We start from the raw sequence: 27,841 nt of genomic DNA, 5'->3' as shown, positions 1-27,841 counted from the left end.
CTAAAAAAAACCTAGTTTTTAACACCTACATATTACAAATTAATTAATTAGATCAAGAAATGAAATAAAATTATGTGGTCTTTTACCATACATATATCCAAAGAAATTACAAATATTATTATTAACTTTTACAGGAAATTATACACATTGTTAACTTTCACAGCTTAATTAAATATAGAACTTAAAACTTGATATAGGATAAAATGTTGATAATTTTAAATGCAGAGCCAAGTAAAAAAAAATTAAGAATCAAATTGATTCAAAGAATATTTGGTGAAAGATTTGAAGTTATTTAATTAGGGATTGAATTTGTGATTTTGTCATAGTTATACAACATGTCAATAGAACATCAAATTGCAACGAATTGATCAATCTCCTGGCTCATACTAGTGGAAAATGTAATCTTCAAAAATAAATTTATATATATATATATATATATATATATATATATATATATATATATATATATATATATATATATATATATATATATATATATAAACTGCATTATTTGTATCATTCATATTAAAACCATAAAAGAATCATACTTTATTACATAACAGCCAGCGAAAAGTTAAAGATGTCATATTAATAAGGATATCAATAGAGGAAAAGAGGTAATTCTCAAGTTAAGAACTTGTTGAAGAGACCATGCATGAAATTTTTTCATTTCCATATGAGGAAGAAAGACCCATGGCATCATTATCCTCAATCTAAAGTCAAGAACTTGTTGAAGAGCCCATAGAATTTTTCCATTTCCTTAGGAGGAAGAGCCACAATAATACTCACCCCTCCACCTCCATCAATGGGAGGAAACAACAAAATAATATCCTTCCTATGATACACCACTGGACAACAATACTTTGGCTTCCCCCACGGATACTCCACTTCCTCAAACCCCAATCTCCACCATGAAGAAACCAAAACCTCCCCATTGGGACACCCTTTGTTTGTCTCTCCCCAATCTATGATAGACCTTGCATACTCATTTGTCATCCTAGTTGCTCCCTCACGCACCATTTCAACTAGTTTCATAAAAGGTAATTCTTCTAATTCCTTACACTTTGTCGTGGCATAAGCGGTTAACACTGCGTTACCCGCGTATGATTTAGGCAATGGAGGGTTCAATCTTGAACGTATATCCACAGCATATAGTATAGTTGATGACCTATTAGGGTTATCATCTTCGCAAGATAGTGCCTTGCATCTCCATATATGGGCAGTGATAACGTTAAAGCCAGTGACACATGTAGTACTTGTGCCACCACTAGTTGAAGAATTCTTAGCCTCTTCCTTCAATTTTGTGATGTCGTTTGATGTTAGTTTGAAGACCTTGAAGTCAAGTTGTTCGGTGGAGGCCTCAAAGATGTTGGAGTCGGGGCATGTTGGGAGGTCACTTAGCTTGAGCATCTCAGGGTGTGGGAAGGTGACACATGGTGGGGATCGGGCGGCTAGGAGGTGCCTGTCATGGCAGGGCATGACAACCAAGGGCTTTTTAGAGGCTATTGAAGCAATGTTGTCTAGAAAGGTTTTGAAGCTGAGGCCATCAAAGGTGGTGTGGCTAGTAGAGATGCCAATTGCAAAACCGCCACACTTGAAGGATGTCACCTGTGTGAGAAACAATGTAAATTAAGTGCCTAATTAGATGTAATTTTTCTTGGCAACAAGAATTCCTTTTATACACTAAGTTTTGAGTGAGCTTTCTTTTAATAAAAAAAATGGCTAATAAATAAACATGACATTTGTGCTTTTCTTTCGATAATGATTATGGCAGTTCTAAAAAGACAAAACATCTTTGTATAATATGAAAAAAATATAAATAATATTGATCACGGTTAAGGAAGTCTAATTTGATTATTTAAGTAAGATGTGCAAGTTATTGTAAATCCTATAATATCATCTTCAATTCATATAGATAAGAAAAATGTAAAAAATTATAAATAATATTGATCCTATAATGATATTTTATAATATTACTTTGGTGATTTACCTACAAAATAAATAAGAAATTCATCAATCAATAGAAACATTTAAATTAATTATTTTGTGTTAATTAATACTATCTTATAAATATATTTTATTCTAAAAATACTCATCAAATTAAATGATTTAAGTAATAAATGTAATTCCTTAAAAAATTAATAAATATAATTAATGACTTTACTCGTAATTAATTCAAAGTCTAATTTTTTTCACCTAAGTGACTTATATTTAATATTAAGAGTTTAAAGGTCATGCATGCAAAGAAGGTATAACATAATTTATACCATTATCCAATCATAAATTATCGTTGATATAACTTTTAAAGTAATTAACATAAAAATTAACAATCTTATTATAAATAATGGGATATGATTGGATGATAATATAAAATTATTTATATGGTCACTATATAATCATTTTTCTCTATTATTAATATGTTAATAAGTGCATTAACTTGAATAGAGAATGAATAAACTAATAAAGTTTATAATAAATTAATGGTACAAAAAGAAATAAGTGATCAATACATTTTAAAATTGATTTATATTTCTTATAATAAGTTAAAAAATGCATTCATTTGTTTCTTATATAAAAAAATTAATTAGAGATAGTATTATCTACTCACAAATTATTATATATAATATTTTTTATGATTTTATAATATTTATCTTAAAATCATATAAAAAATAAATTTTAATTAATTGGTAATGTAAAATCTTTTAACTTAATTGGTGCATTTCTATTAAATCCTAAGGGCGAATTGTCCTGATATAAAATAAATAATTCTGAAATTCTACAGCCAAACATAAGATAGTTTTACTTTTGTTAAATTATCATTTCCGTCAAGAAAAACTTTCATAAAAAAGCTTTTCAAAAGCTAAAAGCTAAACATATCGTTGAAAGAATTATTCATTAAAAAAATTAAGTGTAGAGATTCTTTTTTATCAAAATTAAGTGTAGAGACATTAAGTTTTTTTTTTTTATAATCCGTGATATTAAGTTAAAGCAAGCTGCAAGCATTATTAATATTTTTCAGTAACTATTTTAAAAAGCAAAAAAAAAAAAAAGAGAGTATAAAAGTGTAATGTACAAAAGAGTTATTGTGTAATTATCAGATCGATTCCCGTTAGAATAGAGCTCTTCAGTCTTTAAAGTTAGACCGATATTTCGGTTATCTAATATAAATGACCGCTTTGAATGTTTGACAAACTTATATATATATATATATATATATATTCTATTTATTTATTTTTTTTATTTCCTAACCTAATAAAATGATATTTTAGGTTAATTTTTCGTATTTTATCACATTTTTAAAATACAAATTTAAAATAAATCATTATTATGATTTAATTTTAAAAAAATTAATCCATTTTTTTCCAAATTAGTTTTAATTACTTCTAAGTAAGTATAAAAATTAATCTTTCGCTATCAAAACTTATTTTAAAGTAGCTATCAAAACTTATTTTAAAGTATCTAACAATAAATTTATGCTAACAAGGTTGAATCTCTTGGTGTAAATTTATGCTATCTATCTTAATTGAGAAAACATAGGTATATAAAATGAAGCCAGAAATAATAAATACAATATATACTGTATTGGGCTAATGTATGTCTAATGATATTATGATGAGATATTAGGATATAACAGAATCTATGTGGAATTATATGTAATTATTATATTATCTTATATTATTAGTCTGTGATCATGTAAATCAATTTATTTTTAGTCTAGACGTAATTTTAGGAGTTTTGTTGGGAGAATCAATTTGTATAACTCAATTTTAGGAGATTTTGTTGTAACTCTCTTGTATATATTTATGCCTTAGCAAAACATGAAATACATAATAAAATTATTTTGTCATAAAATCCTTTATGGTATCAGAGCCAATAGGTTCTGTTTGAAATTTGGTGACAATGAGTTATCATGAAGAGAAGACTCCTAAGAATGAGTCTCATAAGCAAGAAGAACATAAGATGGTGAAGAAGACTTCATCACCCTAGGAATTGAATTCCAACGATGACCCAGGAACTCGATGAGGAAAAGGAGGAACAGTGCGTACAAATGCTATGCACAGTGGTGAAACAAGTGCAGACATCAAGATCTTAGACAAAGACAATTCAAGTTTGACTGGGCTTAGTGGCAGACACTGGTAGACACGACAATGGGACAGGGCGGGGACGGATATTGTCTCCCCAATCCCCGACTCCGACTCCCCAACATACTCTCATGCCTGATACTCGACGGGTTAAAATTTATTATTTCATCCTCGTTCCCGTTGGGTATCGGGTATCCCCGATCCTGTCCCGTACCCAATTCGAATTAGAAATATAATTTTTTTGTTAAAGAAAATATTAAAAAATTGATTTTAGAAAAAATAAATAGATTATTAAATATTTATTTTTAACTACTTATATATCAATAAATTTATTATAGTGCATGTGTCTACAAAAATCGTTAAGAAAAGAATATTAAATTATGTAAGAATTCTAAAATAAAATTAACTAGTAATAAAAATTCTAGGCCTTTTGATTAAATTGTGCAAAAATTCTAAAAATTTTAAGTGGCGGGGTGGATCCGAGTTTGGGGTCGGGGCGGATGTAGTAATCACAGACTCGTACCCGTACACGACTTTTGGTTATCGGGAAAAATCCGAACCCGAATCTGTACCCGGTCAACTCGGGTATTACCCGTCAAAGTCGAGACGGATTCAGACGGGTACGGGTTTTCTTGCCAGGTCTAGACGCTGGTAGAATTACTAAATGCTCAGAAAACAAACTCTAATGACAAGATGACAGGTGAATGTGATACCAATACATGGATAATTGACACAATGGCTTCCAACCACATGATTGGAAATCTGAATTATATGCATGAACTACGAGATATTCAAAGTTGTCCAGTTGGACTTCCTAATGGACAACATACAACAACAATTAAAGAAGGAAGCGTGGTGCTAGATGGAGGCTTAAAATTTACTAATGTTCTCTATGTGCCTAAATTGAATTGCAATTTGATATCTGTTTCACAGATAATGGATGAATTAAAATATGTTGTTCAATTCACTGATAAGTTATATGTTGTGCAAGATCGTATTTCGAGGACGCTGATTGGAGTAGGTGAACGGAGGGATGGGCTCTATTTCCTCATAGGGGTTCGAAATGTGAGAGCTTACAAAACTGATGGTTTGCATTCCATGGACTTGTGGCACAAACGGTTGGGACATCCTTCCTTGAAGATCACCCAGTTGATTCCTGAGGTTAGAAAACACAAAGTTAGCAATGTAGTGAATAAAACATGTGAAGTCTATTTTAGAGCCAAAGAGGCTATAGAGAAGTTTCCTTTGAGTGAACATAAAGCTAGTAATGCATTTGAATTACTCCATTGTGATTTATGGGGACCATATAGAACTCCTTCAACTTGTGGTAATTTTTATTTCCCGACAATAGTTGATGATTATTCATGCACTGTATGGGTATACCTATTAATTGATAAACGAGAAGTATCGACAATGCTTCACAATTTTTTTGCTCTGCTTGAGAGGTAGTTTCATAAACAAGTCAAAATGTTCACAAGTAATAATGGGATAAAATTCACATGCATGAAAAGATATTTTCTTGATCATGGAATAATTTTTCAGACATCTTGCACCGGAACACCCCAACAAAATGGAAGAGTTGAACGAAAACATAGACATATTTTGAATGTGGCTCGAGCACTGCAATTTCAAGGTAATCTTCCTATTAAGTTCTGGGGGGGATGTATTTTAACTGCAACATATTTGATCAATCGAACTCCTTCCACTGTTTTGAATGGGAAAACTCCATATAAGATGCTATATGGGTAGCAACCTGCATATGAACATTTGAGAATATTTGACTCCTTATGTTATGCCCATAATCAAAGAAAGAATGGTGATAAATTTGCAAGTAGGAATAAGAAGTGTGTGTTTATTGGCTACCCATATGACAAGAAAAAGGTGGAAGTTGTTTGACTTAGAAACAAAAGAGATTTTTGTCTCTCGAGATGTTGAATTCGTTGAGACCAAGTATCCTTTTTCTATTGATGTTACTACCAAAGAAGATGTTCTTCCTAAAAATTGGAGTTGTGAAGAAATTGTTAGTGATGTGACTGATGGTGTAGAAGAAACGGATCACACAGGAGGTACTGAAGAAAGTGGTGATATAACAACGAATGATAGATGGGGTGAGCCAAATGCGGGGTTCGATGAACAAGATATTACTCTCCAAAATATGGACACACAAGATACAATGTTTCCATCTATATCACCAACCGAGCCATTATTGGGTAGAGGACATAGAACCAAACAACCTTCTACTCGATTGCAAGATTATGTGACAAATACCACCAAAAGATTGAGTCCATCCAACTGTTCACCCTCTCTAAAGGCAGACTCAGGTACACCCTATCCCATAACTGATTATGTGAATTAAGACCATTTTTCTCTTGCACATCGTGCTTTTCTTGCATCCATTTCACAGGAAAAAGAACTTGTCAGTTATACTAACGCGGTGAAAGACAGTCGGTGGAGAGATGCAATGAAAAGTGAGATGCATGCCTTTGAGACCAATGGAACTTGGACATCCACACAATTGCCTCCAAGAAAGAAAGCACTTGGCTGCAAGTGGGTGTACAAAATAAAGCATAAAGCTTATGGAAGTGTAGAACGATTCAAAGCACAGTTAGTAATTCTTGGCAATCATCAAAAGGAGAGGATCCATTACATAGAGACTTTTGCACCTGTTGTAAAAATGGTAACGGTCCGTACAGTGTTAGCCGTAGTAGCCACACAAGCTTGGGAATTACATCAAATGAATGTGCATAGTGCATTTTTACACGGGGACCTTGAGGAGGTTGTGTACATGAAGCCGCCTCCTGGCTTTCTTCCTCAGCAATATGGCATGGTGTGTAAACTCAACAAGTCCTTATATGGACTCAAATAGACGCCTCGTTATTGGTTTGCCAAGTTGTCCGTTGCACTAAAACACTACGGATTTTGGCAATCTCTATCTGATTATTCTCTTTTTGTCTTGCAAAGATCGGGGGTACATATTGTAGTGTTAGTGTATGTTGATGACCTAATCATTTTAAGAGATAATCATGAAGCTATCACTAAATTTAAAGCCTTTTTACACAATTGCTTTCACATGAAAGACTTAGGGATCCTCAAATATTTCTTGGGTGTTGAAGTGGCGTGATCTTTTGCGGGTATCTTTCTTTGTCAACACAAATATGCTTTGGACATTATAGCCAAAGCTGGACTTCTAGGAGCTAAGCCATCAAATGTGCCAATTGAACAGAATCATTGTCTGGCACTTGCAGCAGACTTTCCTTTTCCTCATCCTGATCAGTATAGGCAGTTAGTAGGTCGTCTCATTTACCTTTGTTTTGCCAGACTCGAGCTTTCATACTGTGTGCATGTGTTGTCTCAGTTTATGCAGGCACCTAAAGAGACGCGTTGGGAGGCTACTCTCCGTGTTATTCGATATCTGAAAGGGAATCCAGGACAGGGTGTTTTGTTGCGTAATGATTGTGACTTGCAACTATCTGGTTAGTGTGACTGATTGGGTTGGATGTCCTTTAACTCATAGGTCCCTTACCAGATGGTTTGTTCTACTTGGATCTTCTCCAATTTCATGAAAAACTAAGAAGCAACAAACAGTATCTCGCTCCTCTGCTGAGGCTGAATATCGATCAATGGCAGCTGTAATAGGAGAATTGAAATGGTTAAAAGGTCTTCTCCATAGTCTTGGTATCTCTCATTCTCAGCCTATGTGACTTCATTGTGACAGTCAAGCATCGCTTCATATTGTCAAGAATCCAGTTTTTCATGAGCGCACCAAGCACATCGAAGTATATTGCCACTTTATTCGTGACGAGTATCTCACTGGCAATATTGCACCTATTTATGTTCCTACACATGCACAATTAGCTAATATTTTTACTAAGGCTCTTGGTCTCACACAATTTACCTCTCTGTCGTGCAAGTTGGGGATATGTAATTTACATGTTCCAACTTGAGGGGGATAATGACATCATGATGAGATAACAGGAGATAACATAATCTGCGTGAAATTATGTGTAATTATTATATTATCTCGTATTATTAGCCTGTGATCATGCAAATTAATTTATTTTTAATTTAGACGTAATCTTAGAAGTTTTATTTAGAGAATTAATCTGTATAACTCAATCTTAAGAGATTTTGCTGTAACTCTTTTTATATATTTATGCCTTAACAAAACATAAAACACAAAATAAAATTATTCTATCATAAAATCCTTTAATTTGAAGCTGCTGAATATAAATACTCATCTACAAGTTACAAAATAAAATTATATATATGGAGAGAGAGAGATACATATTATTTCGACATGGTATTAGTGGTTGTATTTAGTTCAAATGAATCGACAATATAAGCGTTTCTTATACTGTCTTTTTCAATCATGCATGAATTATTGTATAGTTAGTCATTATTGACTTTTGCCATAAAAGTTTAATATTTAAGCAAGGCTAGTATTTTTAAAATAATTATTATAATGGTTAATAATTTTTGTTATATGTAATAATCAATTATTAGATGATAGAAATCTTAAGAGATTAATCAAGTGGAACAAAATATGATCTCGCATTGATAAGTTATAGTTTCCAATCTTATCTTGAACTAGGAAGTTATTCTCTTTTCTAATATTTTCATCTTCAACACAAATGACAATATAAAAAATATTTATATTATCAACATATTTTAATAAATTTTTTATGATAATTAATTTAAACAATCACAATTGAAATTTAATTGACGTTTAAATTGTTTTACAAACTTTTAATCATTATTTTAAAAAAAAATGTTTTGTTTTTGAAATAGAAAGTCTTTATACACGTAGAATGTGGATCATACGTTAAGGAGGGCAACCAAGTGGTGAGACACGTTTATCTGTTTTCATCTTCACCCCAACTCTAAGGGAGAGGCAGGTTAAGAGGCATGGTGGGTTTAAAAGAAAAGTATCCAAAATTAAAACCTAACCACATCCTTGTCGGGTTCAACAAAATCCACGGGAAACCTGTCTACCTTTTTAAAAAAAATCTAATTTACTTTTATATAATTTTAAATCAAATATATATATTCTCTTCGTTCCTTTCGGAAAGTTGTTGACTAATTTACGCTTATATTAACCTTTACTCAACTCTCAGTCAAAACAAGTTTTTCTCGTCTACAATTATCTCAGAGCCGAACCAATACTTACACATATTTTGATTTAATTGTGATGTGTATATATTTTCTCTAGTAGCCCTGTGTTTGAGAGAGAGATAAGTTTTTTATACAGAAAATACTGCTACTTCTTTAACTTGAAATTGTTTGATAAATGAATAATTTTTGCTATTTTAATTTAATTAATATATCTCCCTTATGGATCTATAACAACAACTTTGTCTGAGATTTAACCTTTTCATTATTTTTTTGGTAATAAGGTTATGTTGTTTATTTTTTATATATACTTTAATCAATAGTATTAAATATGTAAAATTCTTAAGTAGAAAGATAAATACAATGCGAAATAGAAAGAGACATTCATTTTATTTTATATTTTTGCTGTTGTTGTTGAATTAAGAGACATTCATTTAATTCAAGCTACTTCATAACATGACAGCAAACTGTATTGAAGGCTTTAATTTGCCACTGGCCACAATTAGAACCAGAGTCCAGAGCCTAATAAAACTTTCACATGGAGACACATAATTTCATAATTTGCCACTAGCTATTAGAACTAGTGGCCGTAGCCTAATAAACCTTAGACATGGAGGCACACATAATAATAGAGTGGCCTAATTTTTTTTTTCGCAAAAATGGAAATGTTTTGTTCCAAAAATTCCCAAACTAGTATATTTTAGGGTTAATGGTGTGTTTGGTAGAGAGAGAAAAATAATATCTGTGAGAAATTTTGTATCTTTTTTTATTTACATTTTATATAATTTACTTTCAGGCGAACATTCTCAATGTCAAATTTATTTAGACTAAAAAATATGTTTTTTATTCTTATAAAATATTTAAAATTCATTTTTTGGGTTCTATAAAAAAAATTATAAAATTAAAATGTATGATTTTTTCTCAAAAAAAACTTTGGACGAATCCCAACCTGTATAATATTTTTTAAATAAAATTTTAAAATACAATTTGTAAAGGTTAACTCTGTCACAAATTGTTTTAAAAAAATCAAAACGAAATTTTGTGGAAAATGAAAACTCTCACAAGAAATTGTAGGAATTTGTTTTGTTTTTTCAGAAAAGGCATTGGTGTAGTGAAGCAAGGTGTTGAAGTCCACCATTTCCGTATTAGGTGTGAGGTCCTCCGTTTCACCTCGCTTTTCTTCAATGGTGGTTACATTCTACCTTCAAATCTTAATAGCGAGGTGCTTCCCTTCTTACACGTGATACGAATAATGTGATTGGTGACGAGGTAGAAGGAGTGATGAGAAAGGAGAGAGAGGAAAGATTGATTATTATAATTAATTTTCACACATTTTAACGCAAAACAGAAAAAATATATTTTATTCTTATTTTATTATTATAATTAATTTTTAATATTTTTATACTTTTTAAATCTATAATAATAGATAAAGAGGATATTCTTTTTGTTAATATTTTTTGGTTATTATATTTTTAAGACAATTATGTTTTTAATTATTAAAAAAATGCCCAAATTCAAATTCAAAGAAGTTACACAATTGTTTTTAGAGATAACTTAACCTCCATTTTTTTTCCTAAATGGAGTAATGAAAACATTTTTTCATTCAACTCATCAAAAGTTCCTCTCTCTTCAATGTTTTATCTTCCAAATATGTTATATTTTTATCTATCATTCATGTTGTCATCATTTTTTCATTCTCAACATCCGACCATTTTCATCCACAATGGATCTCACAAATATAATATAGAAACGATGATGATTTCAGAATTTGCATCCTTTCTTAGTTCCTTTCTTCTACTTGACATCTGCATTCTGATTATTTCTCTTCCATATATGTATAATGTTGCATATATTTTTCTTTATCTATTTATCCTCTTTTACTTTCAGAAAAATTTGTTCTATTTAGAATTGATGAAACTAACTAACAAATTGATTTTTTAGAAGAGGTTTGTGAAAGATGATGCATGTTTAATCTGTCAATTCCTTCAAATCTTGTTCGGGTTAAATGCATGGAATTCTCATATCTTGGTCGGAGAATAAGATCTCAGTATGAATGTGTTTGTCATGATAACTCTTTAATTTTGATTTTTTTTTTTAATTGAATCGAAGGATTGTTTTTATTTCTCCTTTTTTGTCTCTGTGGTTTAATTTATTTTGCTTTTTTTTTTGTTCTCACTCATTGAAGCATATGAAGGGCTGAATGTAGGTTTTTCACTTTGGTTTCTTTGAGAACCAAGGAAGGGAATTTGAGTCTACAGTCAAGAAAAGAAAAGGGGTTTCATTGTTTGTTGATAAGCCGAGACGAAAATTGAACTCCAGATTATATTTTATGTTCCTTGGTCTTAAATTCTTTTGACCCTTCTTTTCAATCTCTCATTCTATTCTATTCCTGGTCCTATTATCTATTCAATCTCAGATTTTGTTGCTCAATTTTGTTATTAGTTTATGGGTATTACAATTTGTTGCTTATAAGTTTACATGAAAAAAATATTTCTTGTGTTTAAGAAAAGATACGAAAATATTCATGCTTAATGGTCTTTGGAAGTTTTTTTTTCTCAATACATGATTTTTTTTTCCTTTTATATGTGAAGATGAGAAAATCTTCTTGAAATTTTATAAAGTGTTTTGCAAGATTGAATGGAAATGTTTATGCTAACTCATGTACCAGCTTTCCTTATTCTTCATCTTTTTTAAAGACATTACAATAGATAATATTTTGGAATACACATATTTTAAAATTGAAAGGATTCTTAATTTTTTTTAACTTTTGTTTTTATTAAACTCCTTATGTTATTTGCTTTCAACTTACTCATTTTTTTTCTTCAGATTTTTCAATAACTATTTTTAATTATTTTTCTCCCTTTTCTTTTCTTTATTTTTTGGTAACTTTTTTTGTTTCCATTTGAAAAAAATAAAAAAGAGTAACAAAGATAACTAATTTTAAAAACCTAAAAATTAGTTGACTAAAACGGCCCATTTTTTAATTTTAAAACCTACCAATTTATTAATTAAAACTGCTTATTTTAAAAATTGTAAAAATCTGCCAAATGAAAACTGCCATCTTTTTGTTTTTAATTATTTAACAAACCAATTTTTTAATTAAAATTGTCCATTTTTAAATTTTAAAAATCTACTAATTTTTTAATTATAACTATACATTTTTTAAATTTTAAAAATCTACCAAATATGTTAATTAAGATTTAAAGGCTTGATTTTTACGATCATTCTATTTTAATCATTTGCGTTTGTGCAACCGCACATTACTATTTTTTTTTTAAGTTTGTTCTATCTTTTTACCTTTATGAAAAAAAAAATCATGAAAATATATAATTTTTTAATATTTCAGGATTGTAAAAAAATGTTTGGTGTTGTATTGATAAAAGATTCTTTAATCTAAAGACAGAAATTATACGATATAAGGTAAGTTAAAAATCTCATATATTTTATAGACTTTTCTAACTGTCTTTTTCTTCTTCTACTTTATTTTTATTTACTTTTTTTATTGTTTCTTCTTAAGTGTTTTTATAGGTAAAAAAGAAAAATTCTAATAATTTTCCCTTATCTCATTCACATGTTATAAGTTTTTTTAATTACTTTGTTATTATTTTTGTGCTTTTAGGAAACAAAAGTCACAAAAATATATAATTTTCTTATATTCAAAGATGGTGAAAACATGCATGGTACTCTGTTGACAAATATTTTGACATGAAGAGAGAATAGAGAAGAAATGAGATAGGAAAAGTAAGAAAACCTCTTATATTTTTATAGACTTTTTATTTGTCTTCTTATGTTTTAACTTTATTTAAATTTCCAATTAATTTTTCCTTTCATTATTTTTCTTGTTTTTTATTGCTCTAATTTTCTTTCTCTCGTTTTTGTGTGTAGTTGAAGGATTTGAAGTTTGTATGTCATGAGCCAATATATCTTTCTTTTTGTTTTTGATCATGTCATGCTTATAGTATTTAGTCGTACAAATTTGTATTGAAATTGATTTTTGAATTTGTATTTGGATCATTTTTTTTGCTGAATTTTATATTTGGATCATGAACATAAAAATACAAAGAAATAATTTAATCAGATAGTTGATAATGTTAGAAAATAATTTTATTAAATTTTTGTAAGTTATTTTAGCTAACATGTTCTTATAATGACTTCAACGTAATAGTATCCTAATTTTTTTTATTCTAAAAAAGTAAATAAAAAGATTAATTAATTATTTTTATTGTCCTTGAAATTTCTTATTTATCAAACACCAACATAAAAACAAATATCATTATATATTTCTATAATTTGTTAATTTTGGATATAAATGTTTACAAAATGATAACAAACTCAAAAACACGGTCAAATGGAACATGACTTGAATGATTTTTTTTTTTTACCATTACAATTAGAAAAATATTTGGATAATCTTTACTTTCTACACATATTTTTTATATTTTCTTTATGTATTTATTCATTTCTCTTATTTTTCCCTTCACCGGATATCTTACTTTAATATATATATATATATATATATATATATATATATATATATATATATATATATATATATATATATATATATATATATACCCTAAGAGCAAAGATAATTAAATATCAAAATAAAAAGAAAAAATTTTAACAAATGACATAATAATGATACCATTTCAATATTTCATAAATGCGTTTATTAAATAGAATGATATTCAAGTATGCACCACAAATCATTTGATCAATTGTGTATAGATAGACTTGTATTTACAAACTTAATATATTAATATCATGTTATCAAACCAAACAAATAGACATAAATAAAATTATGTATACATTATGAAATATATTAAACTAAAATAAAATTAATATGCACGTCAATTTACATATTATAAAATATTATTTTAATATATAAATTTTAGCACAATAAAATATGATAATGCAATAGAAATGGGGACACACCAGTGCAATGACACTTGTATTTCTGTTAGTAGTTTATATATGTTGTAAACAATTTTACAATAATAAAAAACTGTCAAAAATTAAAAATTGATGTAATTAAACTTAAATTGAATATTTTTATGCTTAACTCTAACGGATTTTCAAAAAGTCGATTTACCCCCTGCAAATATTTTTTTACTTTTTTTTATAAAAGAGTACTGCTTAGGTAACTTATAAAGCAAAATATATATATCAGTTTCGCATAAAGACCATTACCTACACCGAAGCAAAGTCGTGAAAGGAAAATATTTCTTTTACAATTGAAATGAAATGACTTTTGTTCTTTTTATTTTATTTTAAGGCTAATGCTTTTTAATAGGTGTATGTGGTAAAACATAAAAGAAATAAGGAAGAAATGGAAATAATTATATATAGTAACTAAATAACAAGCTTACTATTATTATTAGTAACAAAAAAATAAATATTATAGAAACTACAAAATTACAAGTAAAACTCATTATAAGAAATAAAAACCACAATATTTTATAAATTTCAATAATGATAAAAATGTGTGTTTAAAAGAATGTTAGAGTGAGAGAGTACATATCAGTAACATGTTTTTCAAATAATAATGAAAATGATAATGATGTAAGTTAAAGGATAATTTGTGTGTACCTGGGCAACACAGAGTGGGACATCACCGTGTTTAAGAAAATCCTTATTCTTTTGTACCAATTGTGCAAAAGCTGGATTTGGATAATCCAAATCTCCTATCTGATCCAAATTGTACTCGCTGGATGCCACCACGAACCCAGCTCCCTCAGAATTACAATCCATCTCCAATCTTTTGGTGTCAAAGTTGAGCTTCAATCTTCCACCCAAGAAGTCATAAACCACAAGGGCATCCTCTAGGGCATTCTTTAGCCTCTCATTCACAACACGAGGAGGAAAATCTTTGTGGGCACCAAAGAAGTGAACCGTTTCCACATCGAAGCTGAGGACCTTGTCAATGTTTGACAAGAAAAGGGACTTTCTCTCGATCTCTTTGGATGGGAAAATCATGGAGGCATTGTGGATGATCACCTTCAGGTCTTGAAGTAGAGGTGGAGGTGGAGGAGCATCATGGTTATTATTAGAGCTTCTCATCTTTGTCTGACTCAAGTGTTTGTGTGCTTGTGGTTTTGTTGATAAAGTGGTTGTGTTTTAATTTATAGCAATGGCATGCACCTCATTCCCACGTACCAACGTAGTTCAAACAGGTAGAGGTCATGATTGTGACATGAAAGCATGTAAGAATAAAAAAAGAAGTGATTCAATGTGTTACGATGTGAATTGTAAGATTAAAAATCCATGCTAGCTAATACGTGTCAACAAATCAAGTGCAAGCAAACTAGCCCATATTTCAGAAAGGAAAACACGGAATAGGAAAAATGATTATCTGCCTTAAAGGGATAAGAAAAAATAAGTTATAAAATTAACTTAATTATAAAAGAAACAAAAAGAAGAGGTCATGTGATTTAGAATATACCTCTCTCATTAATAAAAAATAATAAATTAATAACTAATATTAGTCTTTAAAAAAGTACAACTGAGATTAATGATATGATCTAATAAAAAAATATCAATGATATATGTGTACTTGTTGAATGTCCAACTATATTCAATAGTACAAAACTTATATACAATATATTTTTAGGTGTTATTTGTATTTTTTAAAATTTTTTATCGATAATCTGCATATTAAAAGTTTATATTAAAGGATTTGACTGATAATCGAAGTAACACTTCAATTTTGATTAATTGGAGAAAAATAAAGAAAGTATCTAAAGTACTATATTTAAGTTTTCTTCTATTGAATATATATATATATATATATATATATATATATATATATATATATATATATATATATATATACTTTCTCTTACATCTTATTTCAGTATGTGTACCTTATTTTATTCATTTCTCTTTTTTTTTTACCATGTTATTTATCTAATCAATTATTTTCTTCTCTGTTGTTACTTTTTCATGAGCCGGCAGGGTAGCGCCAGTAGCTGTGTCATTTAAGAGTTAGTTGTTCGTCAACCGCTAAAATAAGAAAGGGTAGTTGGTAATTAAGTTCCAACGAAAGGGACAGGTTGTGCGTAATTAAGGCTAAATTTGTTGGTTGGAGGTCAAAATTCTGGCCATCCATCATGCTTGCAATAATTAATATGTACACCAAAGGTTTTATCCTATATATTTGCTTCTTTACCTAATAAATTAATATTGGTACAAAATTAAAGATATTTATTGGGAAATATAAGTTCCACATTGGCTACCTCACTCCTTGAAATACAACTTGTATATCGGTTGGACAACTTCACTTTAATTTTGAAATGAAATTTAACATAATATCAAAGCCAGTTTTAATCCTGAAACCACGTTGATAACGACTCATGTCTCTTAATTAAGTGATATAAAATTTGATTTATGACTTTTTGATTATAAAAATATTTATTTTATCTATACTCACAAACTTTGATGTATATTAGTCACTACTTGTTGACAGTGAGTACTTTATATAAATACCATGATCAAGAAAAAAAATTAAATTAGAAATGAAAAAAAATAGAAACTGGGTTGACGGATTGGCGTAATGGAAATGAAATTCTGACATTTTTGTTGGATTGGCATAATAGAAACTGGGGTTTAGAAGGGGAAAAAAAATCTGTTTTGGGGCTTATTGTGGGCGAAAAACACGTGAGAACCCAATGTTATGACTGTTTGCACTCCCAAATATGCTAACAAGGGGACTAGTGCCGGTTTACTATTTCGAGCTGCACCCCTATCTGCTAAGCACACCCCTCCTGGCAGATTTCAGTTTTCTATTTCCTATCTTTGCCCCATCAATCATATAAGAAAATTTCATAACAATAAGTTCAAATAAATAAATTATGCATATAATTATATTTAATTAAATTCAACATACCAAATAATTATAGAAATAAATTAAGACATGATATCAAATAAATTAAACAATTCAGTCAAAAATCAAATAAATTAAACATACTAAATATATTTAATTAAATTAATCATACAATTCAATTAAACATACAAGATAAATTCAATCACTATTCAAATCATGCATTATAAGGAATAAAAGCTTAACGACTTAAGCACACAAGGAATTAATCGCATCAAACAACATAATTCCTTCTCACCAAACAACTTCATTTTAAGATTTTTTTTATAAACATGCATCAAACAACATAAATTATTATAAGATGAAGATTAGGATGTTACAATTTATCACTTCCTCTTATAACCTTGGCACTTAGAGTTGACTACCATAGTCAAACCTAGGACTGTGAATTAATGCACCAAGGCAGTACTTAAGCCTTAACCAGAAACCTTAACTTCTTGCTAATTATTGTACTCTCCTATCATATCAATAAGAACATACTCTTCCTCATTCTTTACCTTTCATGCTTGTCCAACTGGGACTTCCATAACATTTCTATAGGGAATAAACCATCACATACCCTTAGGATAGTTTTGTACATAGCTTACACACATTCACATTTAATGTTACAGCCTTACAGGTTGCACCTCACTATACTCGGTAGCATCTAGGCATACAATTGCTGTCTACCTTATTAAGGAACACCATATATTCATAACAACCATTTTGATTCACTCCATTTCATTTCATCTCTTTTCATCAATCTAAACTTAGTTTTAGGAGATGTTTAAATTGTATTATCTCTTATAGCATCTTCTTTTAAGAGATGAGCATATATTATATTTAACCTTACATATATTTTTAGTTCTTGTAACTTAATATTTTTTTTAACTTTTTGTTCCGGTAAATTTTTTGTTTTGATTTTATTTCTTGTAAAATGTGATTGTTTTGTTTTTTTAAAAAAATATTTTAGATGGTATTTTGAATAGTGAAAAAAATGATATCTAAAAATATTTTAAGAACGAAAAACAAAAAGTCATATTTTCTAAGGATTAAAATGAATTTTTTTAGAGATGAAAATAAGAAGAAAAAATGTTAAATTACAAGAACCAAAAATATATTTAAGCATTATATTTAAGTTTATTTTAATATAAATAAAGTAGCATTAAATATATGTGTTAATTGGTCTTTGCCTGTTCAAATTTAACTAATAATCCTGAGATTGAGCCTTGGAAATGTAAGTGCATTAAATACGTAAAAAGGAAAATTTTTATTGTTCAAGTGGTACTGTACAACTCAAATAAAATAATCTACGGTCAAATATACAAGTTAATTAGTTTTGGACATAATCCTATTATTGGTTTAATATTTTTAAGAGTTTGGAATGAAGTTTTTAACATCTATAGCATCATATTTAGAATTTTATATAAATATTTATTTTGTTTTTTGATGTTACAAAATAAATGATGTTGATGTTTATATGTAGTTGTTAATATATATTCATTTCTAAAATAGAAGACTGTATATTTTAAAATAAAATAAAAAGTGTGACTTAGACATTTCTCAATAAAAGAAACCACTGTATTTGTCCGTCATAGGCAAACCTTCACGATCGATAGCCTTTTATGAATATGATCCTCGTGATCCTCGTGCTCGTGAGGCCCATTTTTTCTGTTATTTTTAGATCTCTTGTTCTTGTAATATATTTATCAAAAATTTTCTTATTAACATAAATTTTTCTGGATATTTATGATAAATTTTGCGTTTATTCTTTTGAATTAATGAAAGGCCGATTTTTTCTGGATATATATATATATATAAAGTTTGAAGAGTGTGGCATTTTTTTCTCTCAAATTATTATTGAAACAGTAAAACGAAAGAAAAAAACGGTGCTGACATAAATAAGTAAAGTAACACTATCATGCTCCCAACTCGCACGGATATTGACTTCTATGTAAAAATTATTCAATTAAAAAATTCCTTTTTTTTATCAAATTATTATAACTCTTTAATTAAAAATATTTCCCGTATTCAAGATTTTTTTTAAAAAAAATATTAGATTTTATTCTAAACACTAGCTATCGAGACAATATCCTTCGTTATATTTTAAAATAAATTATGAAATCATGTTAACCATACTTGTAACATTTTTTTATGAAAAAATAGAGGATATAAATTATGTCTAATCTAAAGAAGGAAAAGGTTGAAACTCGGGAAATATTAATAAAAATATAAAGATTTAACCATACTTGTAACTAGAGCCATTAAAATGAATCAAATCTGGCCTACCATGAATTCGGACAACAAAAAAAAAACAAATTTTACAATTAATTTAAAAATAATCTTGATCCACTTTTGACTTGACTTGCTGAATCAAATTGATCCACCAATTCACCTAAAAAATTACATAAGCCTAAACTTAATAATCCTAATTAAGTAGCACGTACAACAGTGTCTATATATGACTATCGTTTTTCTGATATGTTGGATTATATTTGGTGTGTTGTTGATTATGCAAGAGGATCTTGGAATTGAAATTTGTGGGATGCTCTTTGGTTTTATTGGCATAGCTCTGGAGGGAGTGGAATTTGACATTGGTAGGCTTTGCAAGCTAACGTAATATGGTTGTGGCATTTTTTTGCAATTAAGGTGTTGTGGTATGCTATTAGATCCTTGGTTTGGATCATGTTCATGTTTAACTGATTAACATAGAAGTTGGTTCTTTTTTGGATTATGTAATCTTAAAGTTGATTTGTGGGAATGCGAGAGATCTGTACTAACTAGGACTAGTTATAACTTTATGAAAAGTTCAAATTAATTTTTTGTTAATTTTTTAAAAGTTTTTTTTTTGTAAGTTTAAGTTGATTGATAGACTAACCTGTTTAACCCATAATCTGTGATGAATTATGTTAGGTTAACTTTTTCTAACACGGAACCTTAAATGAATCGGATTGAATTGATCTGTTAATAGGATAATTTAAGATGGATTGAACTAGTTTGTTTTAACACCTCTAATTATAACAATTTTTTTTATATTTATTAAACTAAATCAATGGTGAATATATTACTAAAAAAATATCAAGCAGAGTAGTATTTAAGATGAATCATCGTGAACCATTCATGTAACATGTTTGTTCACTTATTAAATTGATTCATACATAGAAATGCTAATATGGATTAATAAATAAGATAATACTGAACAATAAGAGACAAGTTAGAAGTACAAATCTACATAGATATTTAGATAATGGAGTAATTTATTATTTATATCCTTTACTTTAGCGTTAGTGTCCGTAAAAAAAGTAATAAAAATAACGTGTCGTCTGCATTTGACATTGATTCAAGTTGTTATCGTCTCTCTCTCACCAAACTGAAAAAACGCGGAATTGAAACCAACCTTTATTTAAGTCTCACACCTTACTTGCTACCTTCTTTCTTTTTCACCGTCGCACCCATTATTCATTGCATCATCGTTCACTCGCATCAGAATCACAGGTTTTTATTTCTTTTTCTCCTCTTAAATATAATAATATTAATAATTTAGAATAAATTTGTTATTCTCGTTTCTTGGGATTGGATTTTGCTGATTATATCCACCTAACCCTTTTGTGATTGTTTTCTGGTTTGTGATCAGAACAATCTTGGATCCGATTGTGCGTTATTTGATTGTCTCTTGTCAATTTAATTTCATCTATTTGTGATCATTGATCAATATGTGTCGGTCTGTTTATTTTATTATTTTAATATATGTATTGAGAAGAATCTGTAAATTGAAGCTTTATGTTTTTTATTTGGCTCGTCAATAATTTGAACATGATTTTCATGTTTGATCATTTGATATTATGATTCTCTTTATCATCCGTGTTATTTACTTTTTACGTACACTCACTGATTTCATCTTTGAATTGGTGCATTATATCTGTGTTTGTGTTGCTTTGTTGGGTGTTCTGTTCTAACTAGACTTTTAGGATTGATGATGTAGTGAGTTCATCACTTGTTAGATAAATTTGAGATTGTTAAATGTTTTATGGCCGTGGAATCTTTCGATTGTTTCAGGTTCAGTTTCTGTGGATTGTTGTAAAAAATTTCCTTTAGGTTGAAACTTGGAGTGCCGGCTCAGGATATTATGATGAATGGAAATGGTACTCAGACTGAGTATTGGGGCGAAAGTTCGGGTTCAACTTCCCATAGCAGTCAGCAGGATGTGGAGGATGACAGGATGATTGCTCTTGTGCTGTCAGAAGAGTATGCCAAATTAGATGGAGCAGTTGGTCGGCGCCTTACCAACTTGGAACCTGTTCCTGTAAGAATTCCTTCTTTTCAGTTGTTTCCCTAACTAAAACTTTATGCTTTTACCAGTTATGGTCTTATAATATAGGTGCGGTTTTTATTTCTTCTTTCCAAAGCATGTGTTATAAAACTTATTTATCTTATTAGATTAGATATAAAATCATTCCTCCTGTGCACTGATAGCATAAGCTTTTCAGAATGTTACTCTATGACTATGTGGTATAGAGTTTGATCCTTATTAATTCTCCCATTCTTTCTAAGTAAAAGTTAAGTTTTCACAAAAGGTAGGATAGAATAGATAGGTTCATTGTTCACAGTTCAATAGGGGTGACAATTCAATCCATTTATCCACTAACCATCCAATCCATCTAGGTATAAATCCAATGAATCCATCCAATTATAAAAGTAAAGCTTAATGAATTGGTTGAATTGAGTCACCATTTGTTATTGGATGGATTATGAACCATCTAACATATTTTGTAATCCATTGGATCAAGTAGTCTAAAGCTCATTGGTTGGGCTTAAGTCGTTAAGGGATGAGTGTGGTGTTTGAGTGTAAGACTGTATGTAAATATTGAACTTTATTTTATTATTTTTTGAAAAATGAAACATAAAACACTTTAAATGGATGGATTGGATGGTTTTTTGTTAAACAGGTAATAAATGGATTAATGATTTTTTTTTTTGGATTATCAATTATAATCTAATTCAAAATTTATTGAACCCATCCATTTAATGTCCCTACAGTTCAAAAAAATTCCCTACAGTTCAAGCCTTGACAGTTCTTGGGTGAGTGGTGTGTTAAATATAAAATCGTTCACATTCTTTCACCCAATAACTTAGGGCGTGTCTGGATACGCGTTGGATCCACGTTGCACAGAAGAATCACCCTTTCCAAAGCAAAAGCACCAAAGCAACTATGTTGTAGCTTTCATCTGAACGTCTGTTTGCGTTGGATTCAATTGATTCCCAGACACACACTTAAGCTTTTGGTAGAATTGGTTCAGGACGTATATAATGCTTTGAAAGGACATCCGGGCACTGGCGTTCTTATTTATTTCTTCCTTTCTCTTCCTTTTAACTTTCTAGAGTTGGCTCTTAGTTTTGTTTTGTTTGTACTGTACGGTATTACAAATTATGCTGCATTGGCATTGTCATCACTTAGAAAAGCAGACTTTCATATGTAATTGTACTCCCCCTTCTTTAAAAGCATGGAAGGGAATGATTTCTGAATGTTTTTCTTAATATCTTCTAATTTGAAATTACAGCATGTACCCCGGATAAATTCCTTTTTCCCCACTGTAAGTGATGCCAGTATGGATCACCAGCGCCTGCTTCAGAGGTGTGTATTTCTCCTATGTAAAATATAGTATTCTTTATGTGAATATTCTAAAACTTAAATAGAGAGTTTGGGGCATGCTGTAGTTATAGTGGCACGTTTGGGAGGTCATGTAGTTGTGGTTGGAAAAATAAGATAATTAAGCTGCCACAAAACACTATTGATGAGAGCAGCATACTGACATTCCTTCCACCTCTTTTGAATAAACCAAGGTAGGGATTTGTAATGCCTTATAAGTGAAATATAAAAGAAAGATTATGGGGCGACATCAATCAGCAACCTTTTTGTATCTGGATCTTAGCATGCAAGTAATTACTTGGTTTTTTCTGTGTGACAACTAGTGTTAGTTAATGATGGAGAAATGCATATTCATATTCTGAAACATTAAGAACTCAAAATTAGGGTTTTTGCAACTTTGTCTATTGCTTTTGCAATTTGCATTCACGGTTGTTGACCAACTGTCTTAGGAACTTAGATTTATTATAAGTGTAGCCAGTAAAATGTAATACATATATTCTTGCAATGCATCTACTCTTTGTTGAAGGTATTAAAACTATTCTCTCTTCATTTCCTTAGGTTGAATGTGTATGGTTTATGTGAGGTCAAGGTATCTGGAGATGGAAATTGTCAGGTGTGTTATTGTAGCAACTGATTATGAGGCATAAGCATGATCATAATATCCTTTTGATTTTTTGCTAATTATTCTCCCTACATTGCAGTTCCGTGCACTTTCCGATCAGTTGTATAGGTCACCTGAACACCACAAGCATGTTCGCAAAGAGATAGTGAAACAGGTATGTTGTTCTAGTGTTTGTCACGGAAAGAATAATTCCTGCAACATAAGTCAACCTATGAGGACATCTGGTTTTCTTGGCTTCTGATTGTTGTTTTACTAGGTTAACAGATTTAAATTTGCTGATGTGTAGATGAACAGATTTTTGTTCTTTTATAGTGTCTGAGATTAGTTGACAATTGTTGATTAAGGAATACTGCATTAGTTAAGTAGTAACTATACAGAGTAAGAAATGTCCTCCAAGAGAAGAAATTGGAAAGCCATAATAGACGTAGGTTAAGTTATTGGCATATTTAGTATTAAAAGATATTTTTAAATCATGTGAGGAAAGTGGTACAAATCCTCTGATCTAGGTAGTAGATCAATATGAAAACTTTTATGTTAAATAGATATTTTGAGAATTGAAATACTTATTTGCATAATGTTTCTCTTTGCCAGCTCAAAGATCACCGTTCCTTGTATGAATGCTATGTACCAATGAAGTACAAAAAATACCACAAGAAAATGGCTAAGTATGTATCTTTCAAACAGGCCATTACTTGACCAATATATTTAAAATGAGCCATCACATTTGTAGATTCTTTAAGTAGCATTTTCATCAAATGCACTGTATTTACCTTTTTCTACTGCTTTGCAGAACTGGAGAATGGGGGGACCACGTTACCTTACAGGCAGCTGCGGATAAGGTTTGTGGTGCTGTTTTCAAAGAGCTTGTTACTTTCATAGGATGCTACCAAGTACCAATTGATCAGTAATTCTATTTATTTCTTTCATTTTTTTTCTTCAACATTTAGAATTTTATTTTCAAACTAAGATGAAAAGGTTTAATTTGATTTTTAACTAAAGGAGCATTCTTATAGAAAAAAGATAATTTGGTACCTTCTCAATGTGGACATTTTTCCAATTGGGTTATAGAATGATAGAACAGGAAAAACTGACAGGTTATTTCAATATGTCATATCTAGCAAAAGCTGTTATTAACGTAGTAATGCAATAATATTTGGTAATATGTAATTATGTATTACATCTAACATTGCTCTTTTTTAGAAAAATAATTGTTTGTATGTGTGCTTACCGTACTTTTGTTTTATGTTTGGCCCCTTTATAGTAGGTTAATGCCTTATAGTAGTTGACTGTTAATCTATTCCCTTTCCTTGGAGGGACTTATGTAGTATATTTTTGTTATGCTTTATTTGTTCTTTTCACTTAAAAGAGTTGATGCTTCTAATCATAATCTGTAATATTACTAGTTCAAAGATTATTATGTTGTAATCCAAGCCTCACATTTGGAGTGCGATGAATATATGCAGCTATGTATTTAACTTTATGGGAACTATCAAATAGATTGAGGGAGGATCATGCTAAATATGAAATGTAGGTGAACTAGATATGTGGTTAATCAGAAGGTTCTTTATCCTGGCTAAGTTGAATTACTTGTGTTGAGATTCCCTTCATAAGATAATGAGGGTAAAACTATTGGGAATTCAGGTGAATGAGATGTGGGTGAAGAAGCTGCACATTTGAAAGGAATGGACAAAAGGACTATATATGTGGAAAAGAACCATAGACCTAATGAATCAATGCCTTTTGAGTTTTGGCTCAAATCTTGCAAATAAAATTTCATTGTGTGGTTTCTTGCTTGTTCCATTAAAATGCATTGGCAAAATTTGGTTATATGTTCTACTTCGAAGAATCTGAGTGAAACCCTACTTAGCATTTTTGTTTAAAGAAAAGTGGTGTTGTATGGTATTCCCAGTCATTAGTTCTTTCCCCTCATTAATTCTGGTTATTGAAGACCTTAAACGTAAGTGTCATTCTGGTTTCTTACCTTGTCAAGGATGTTGATGGAGAGAACCTTGCTACCTGTTTAGATACATAGCTTAAAACAAAATAGTTGAGTTTACTTATGCTATGATTTTTAATAGAAGGAAAAAAAAAAACTGTAATTAAGTTGTTATGCCAGTGAAGCTCATACACTGGTTCTGTTCTCTCAGAAATTGAATTTTTCACTCTCAAATTATTGACTTGTACAACATATTCTCTTGACAAACTTGAGGCTTTTTTTTGTTAATTGTTAAAATGGTGTCATTTGTTGTGTAATACTGTCAAAATGTTCAATAAAGTTTCTTGTTTTTTATGTAGTTTTCTGCAAAGATATGCCTTCTAACATCATTCAGAGACACTTGCTTCATCGAAATTATGCCACTGTACCAAGCACCACAGCGTGGTAAGACCATTATGACCATTGTTATACCCTGCCATAACTTCATTTAGTCTGAAGAGTTTGATTATGAGCAAGGAAGAACTTAATATAGATTGCTTGCCCCATAATTTTTTTTGATAGTTTATAATATGTCGTTTCAAGTATGTATTGTGCATTCTGAAATGGCAATACCCCTTACCTTCCCCAAAAAAAAAAAATATTTTAAATTGAGAAATATACAATTCCAACTAAAGTTATGATCTTCCCTAACCAAAGATAAACTACTAGCCTCTTTTAATCAATTTATGTTCATAAGTTGACACTCTTATAAAATCAAGCCTATGTAATAATCGAAATATTCTCAGATCTTTAATTTTGAAATTGTTAGTACTATATAGTAGTATTATCTTACTTCTTTGTTTCCATTTATTTCCTTAATGATGCAGAACTGTGGTTGAGCTTTTGGTGTGAGGTTCATTACAATTCATTATATGAAATCCGAGGTTTGACCATCATAACTTGATCCTTCATTAGATTTGAAGCTCAATTACTTTTGGTGTATTGAATATGAATTCTATTAGTTAATGATTTACTATCTTCTTCCCTTTTTATAGATGCACCAATCCAGCATAAACCAAAGAGGAAACACTGGCTGTTTTAAGAAAGGCAGATATAAGCATCATGGTCCTAAGATGTCGTGCTGTGTATACATTTTGTATCATTTATAGGTAAAGGGGAAAGTGTCCATAAAACGGTCTTTCAACTCTTGAGGCTTTGGCAAGTAGAACTCTTAACTTCCAATTGAGAATTGACCCCTTTTCAGATTTGGAAGATATCTTAATAGCTCACTACTTTCTACTTTTTGTTTGTCAGTTTATCTTTGCCACTACCTTCACGCCATTTCAACCACCCTCATTCACCCGTTGGATCTTTTGGTGATCAGCTCCTTGCATGATGCAAGATATCTAAACATTCCTCATCCTTTATGAACACAAAGTAGCTATTAATTATTCAGTGAGGGCAAACTACAAAATTGAACGTTGAAAATTCTATTTGCCAAAGTATTAATGATACAGTAGGTTGTGGACATCTTTTTCCTACACATAAAAGAGGAGGTACCTGGAGGGAAAGAAATCACTCGTATGTTTTTCTTTTTCCTGTATATTCTTTACAGTATACTTGTGATGATTTTTTTTTTTTAATTTTAATTATGCCCTTTTAGTGGGGGAGAGCAGTCCATTATTTTAATCATTGCTTTGTAAAGCAGCAAATCATGTATTGGTTTACTAAATTTGTAAAACTGTTTGAACCTTGCAAATCATTTGCTTTTCCCTTAGTCATATGCAATTAGCCTGTATTAAGTTTTATCCAATATTTTAAGTGCTTATTCAATAAGAACTCATAACTGAGTTTATGAACTAGTTTAGATAAACTTCTCAAGAAATATTTAAAGAAAAATAATAATTGAGGTAAAATGAACCATATTTCTTCGATAAATTAAAAAAATTTGTGTACCTTAACTTATGGAGAATTTAGATGATTGAGGTAAAATTTGTGTACCTTAAAAAAATTTCATGTTTGAAATGATTTTATAAATTTTGATTTCATTTCTAGCTCATTGTAACATTAGTTAGAAATATTAACCAACTTTATCAATAATTAATTTTTGTTGAAAATTTGATTAATCACCTTAATGCATATTTGATTGCAATTTGCAAACTGAGTTTAGAAAAGTATACCCAATAGTTACTTATCTGAAACTAAATTTTAATCTTAAACATTTTTGGAGAATAATCAAACATAATTTTAAACTCATTTTCTCTCAAACATATTTTTGGAACTTTCCACCGAAATCCAAACATACTCTTAATAAGATTTTTTCTTTCAGTCATTTTTTTTCATTTATAAAACATAAATTTAAGATCTTACTTAAAAAAATAAATCTAGGTTTACTCAGATTAAAGATTCAGTTGTTTCACTTGTTATGTTAGTAGTATAATAAATAAAATTATGTTATCATTCAACATCTGGTTAATATATCAATGAGTTTGATTATATTAACAGTCATATCATATAAGATATCGTGTTAATTAAATAATATGATGATTCATCAAAAACATATATGAAAAAAAAATTATATTGGTAATATATATCGAACTCAATTTCG

General features: G+C 29.7%; 2 protein-coding genes across 7 annotated transcripts; one reads left to right on the top strand and one right to left on the bottom strand.

Moving 5' to 3' along the window:
- Window positions 1–525: 525 nt before the first annotated feature.
- LOC114383273 (omega-hydroxypalmitate O-feruloyl transferase-like) lies at window positions 526–15,300 on the bottom strand. 2 transcript variants are annotated; one of them, XM_028342911.1, is made up of 3 exons: window positions 14,781–14,952; window positions 5,160–5,238; window positions 526–1,608 (listed from the first exon to the last, which is right to left on the bottom strand). In XM_028342911.1, the coding sequence occupies exons 1-3, from the start codon at window positions 14,801–14,803 to the stop codon at window positions 709–711; spliced, it is 1,002 nt and encodes a 333-aa protein (XP_028198712.1). In that variant the 5' UTR covers window positions 14,804–14,952; the 3' UTR covers window positions 526–708. The 2 variants fall into 2 exon arrangements, with proteins under 2 accessions (XP_028198712.1, XP_028198705.1); XM_028342904.1 differs by lacking the exon at window positions 5,160–5,238 and having other exon boundaries at window positions 14,781–15,300.
- Window positions 15,301–20,385: 5,085 nt separating this feature from the next.
- Window positions 20,386–27,046, top strand: LOC114383253 (OTU domain-containing protein DDB_G0284757-like). Of its 5 annotated transcripts, none has more exons than XR_003660443.1 (11): window positions 20,389–20,544; window positions 21,106–21,352; window positions 22,608–22,681; window positions 23,255–23,309; window positions 23,398–23,472; window positions 23,910–23,983; window positions 24,109–24,157; window positions 25,614–25,698; window positions 26,121–26,177; window positions 26,289–26,402; window positions 26,548–27,046. XR_003660443.1 is itself a non-coding variant. In XM_028342892.1 (10 exons), the coding sequence occupies exons 2-10, from the start codon at window positions 21,176–21,178 to the stop codon at window positions 26,333–26,335; spliced, it is 693 nt and encodes a 230-aa protein (XP_028198693.1). In that variant the 5' UTR covers window positions 20,388–20,544; window positions 21,145–21,175; the 3' UTR covers window positions 26,336–27,046. The 5 variants fall into 5 exon arrangements, 2 of the variants coding, with proteins under 2 accessions (XP_028198693.1, XP_028198681.1); XR_003660444.1 differs by having other exon boundaries at window positions 26,289–26,451; XR_003660447.1 differs by having other exon boundaries at window positions 20,386–20,544; window positions 24,109–24,222; window positions 26,289–27,046.
- The last annotated feature ends 795 nt before the right edge of the window (window positions 27,047–27,841 follow it).

Source organism: Glycine soja, chromosome 2 (genome assembly GCF_004193775.1).
Source record: "Glycine soja cultivar W05 chromosome 2, ASM419377v2, whole genome shotgun sequence".
NCBI lineage: Eukaryota > Viridiplantae > Streptophyta > Magnoliopsida > Fabales > Fabaceae > Glycine > Glycine soja.
Note: the sequence above shows the minus strand (reverse complement) of the source record. Positions and strands in the feature narration are given on the sequence as shown.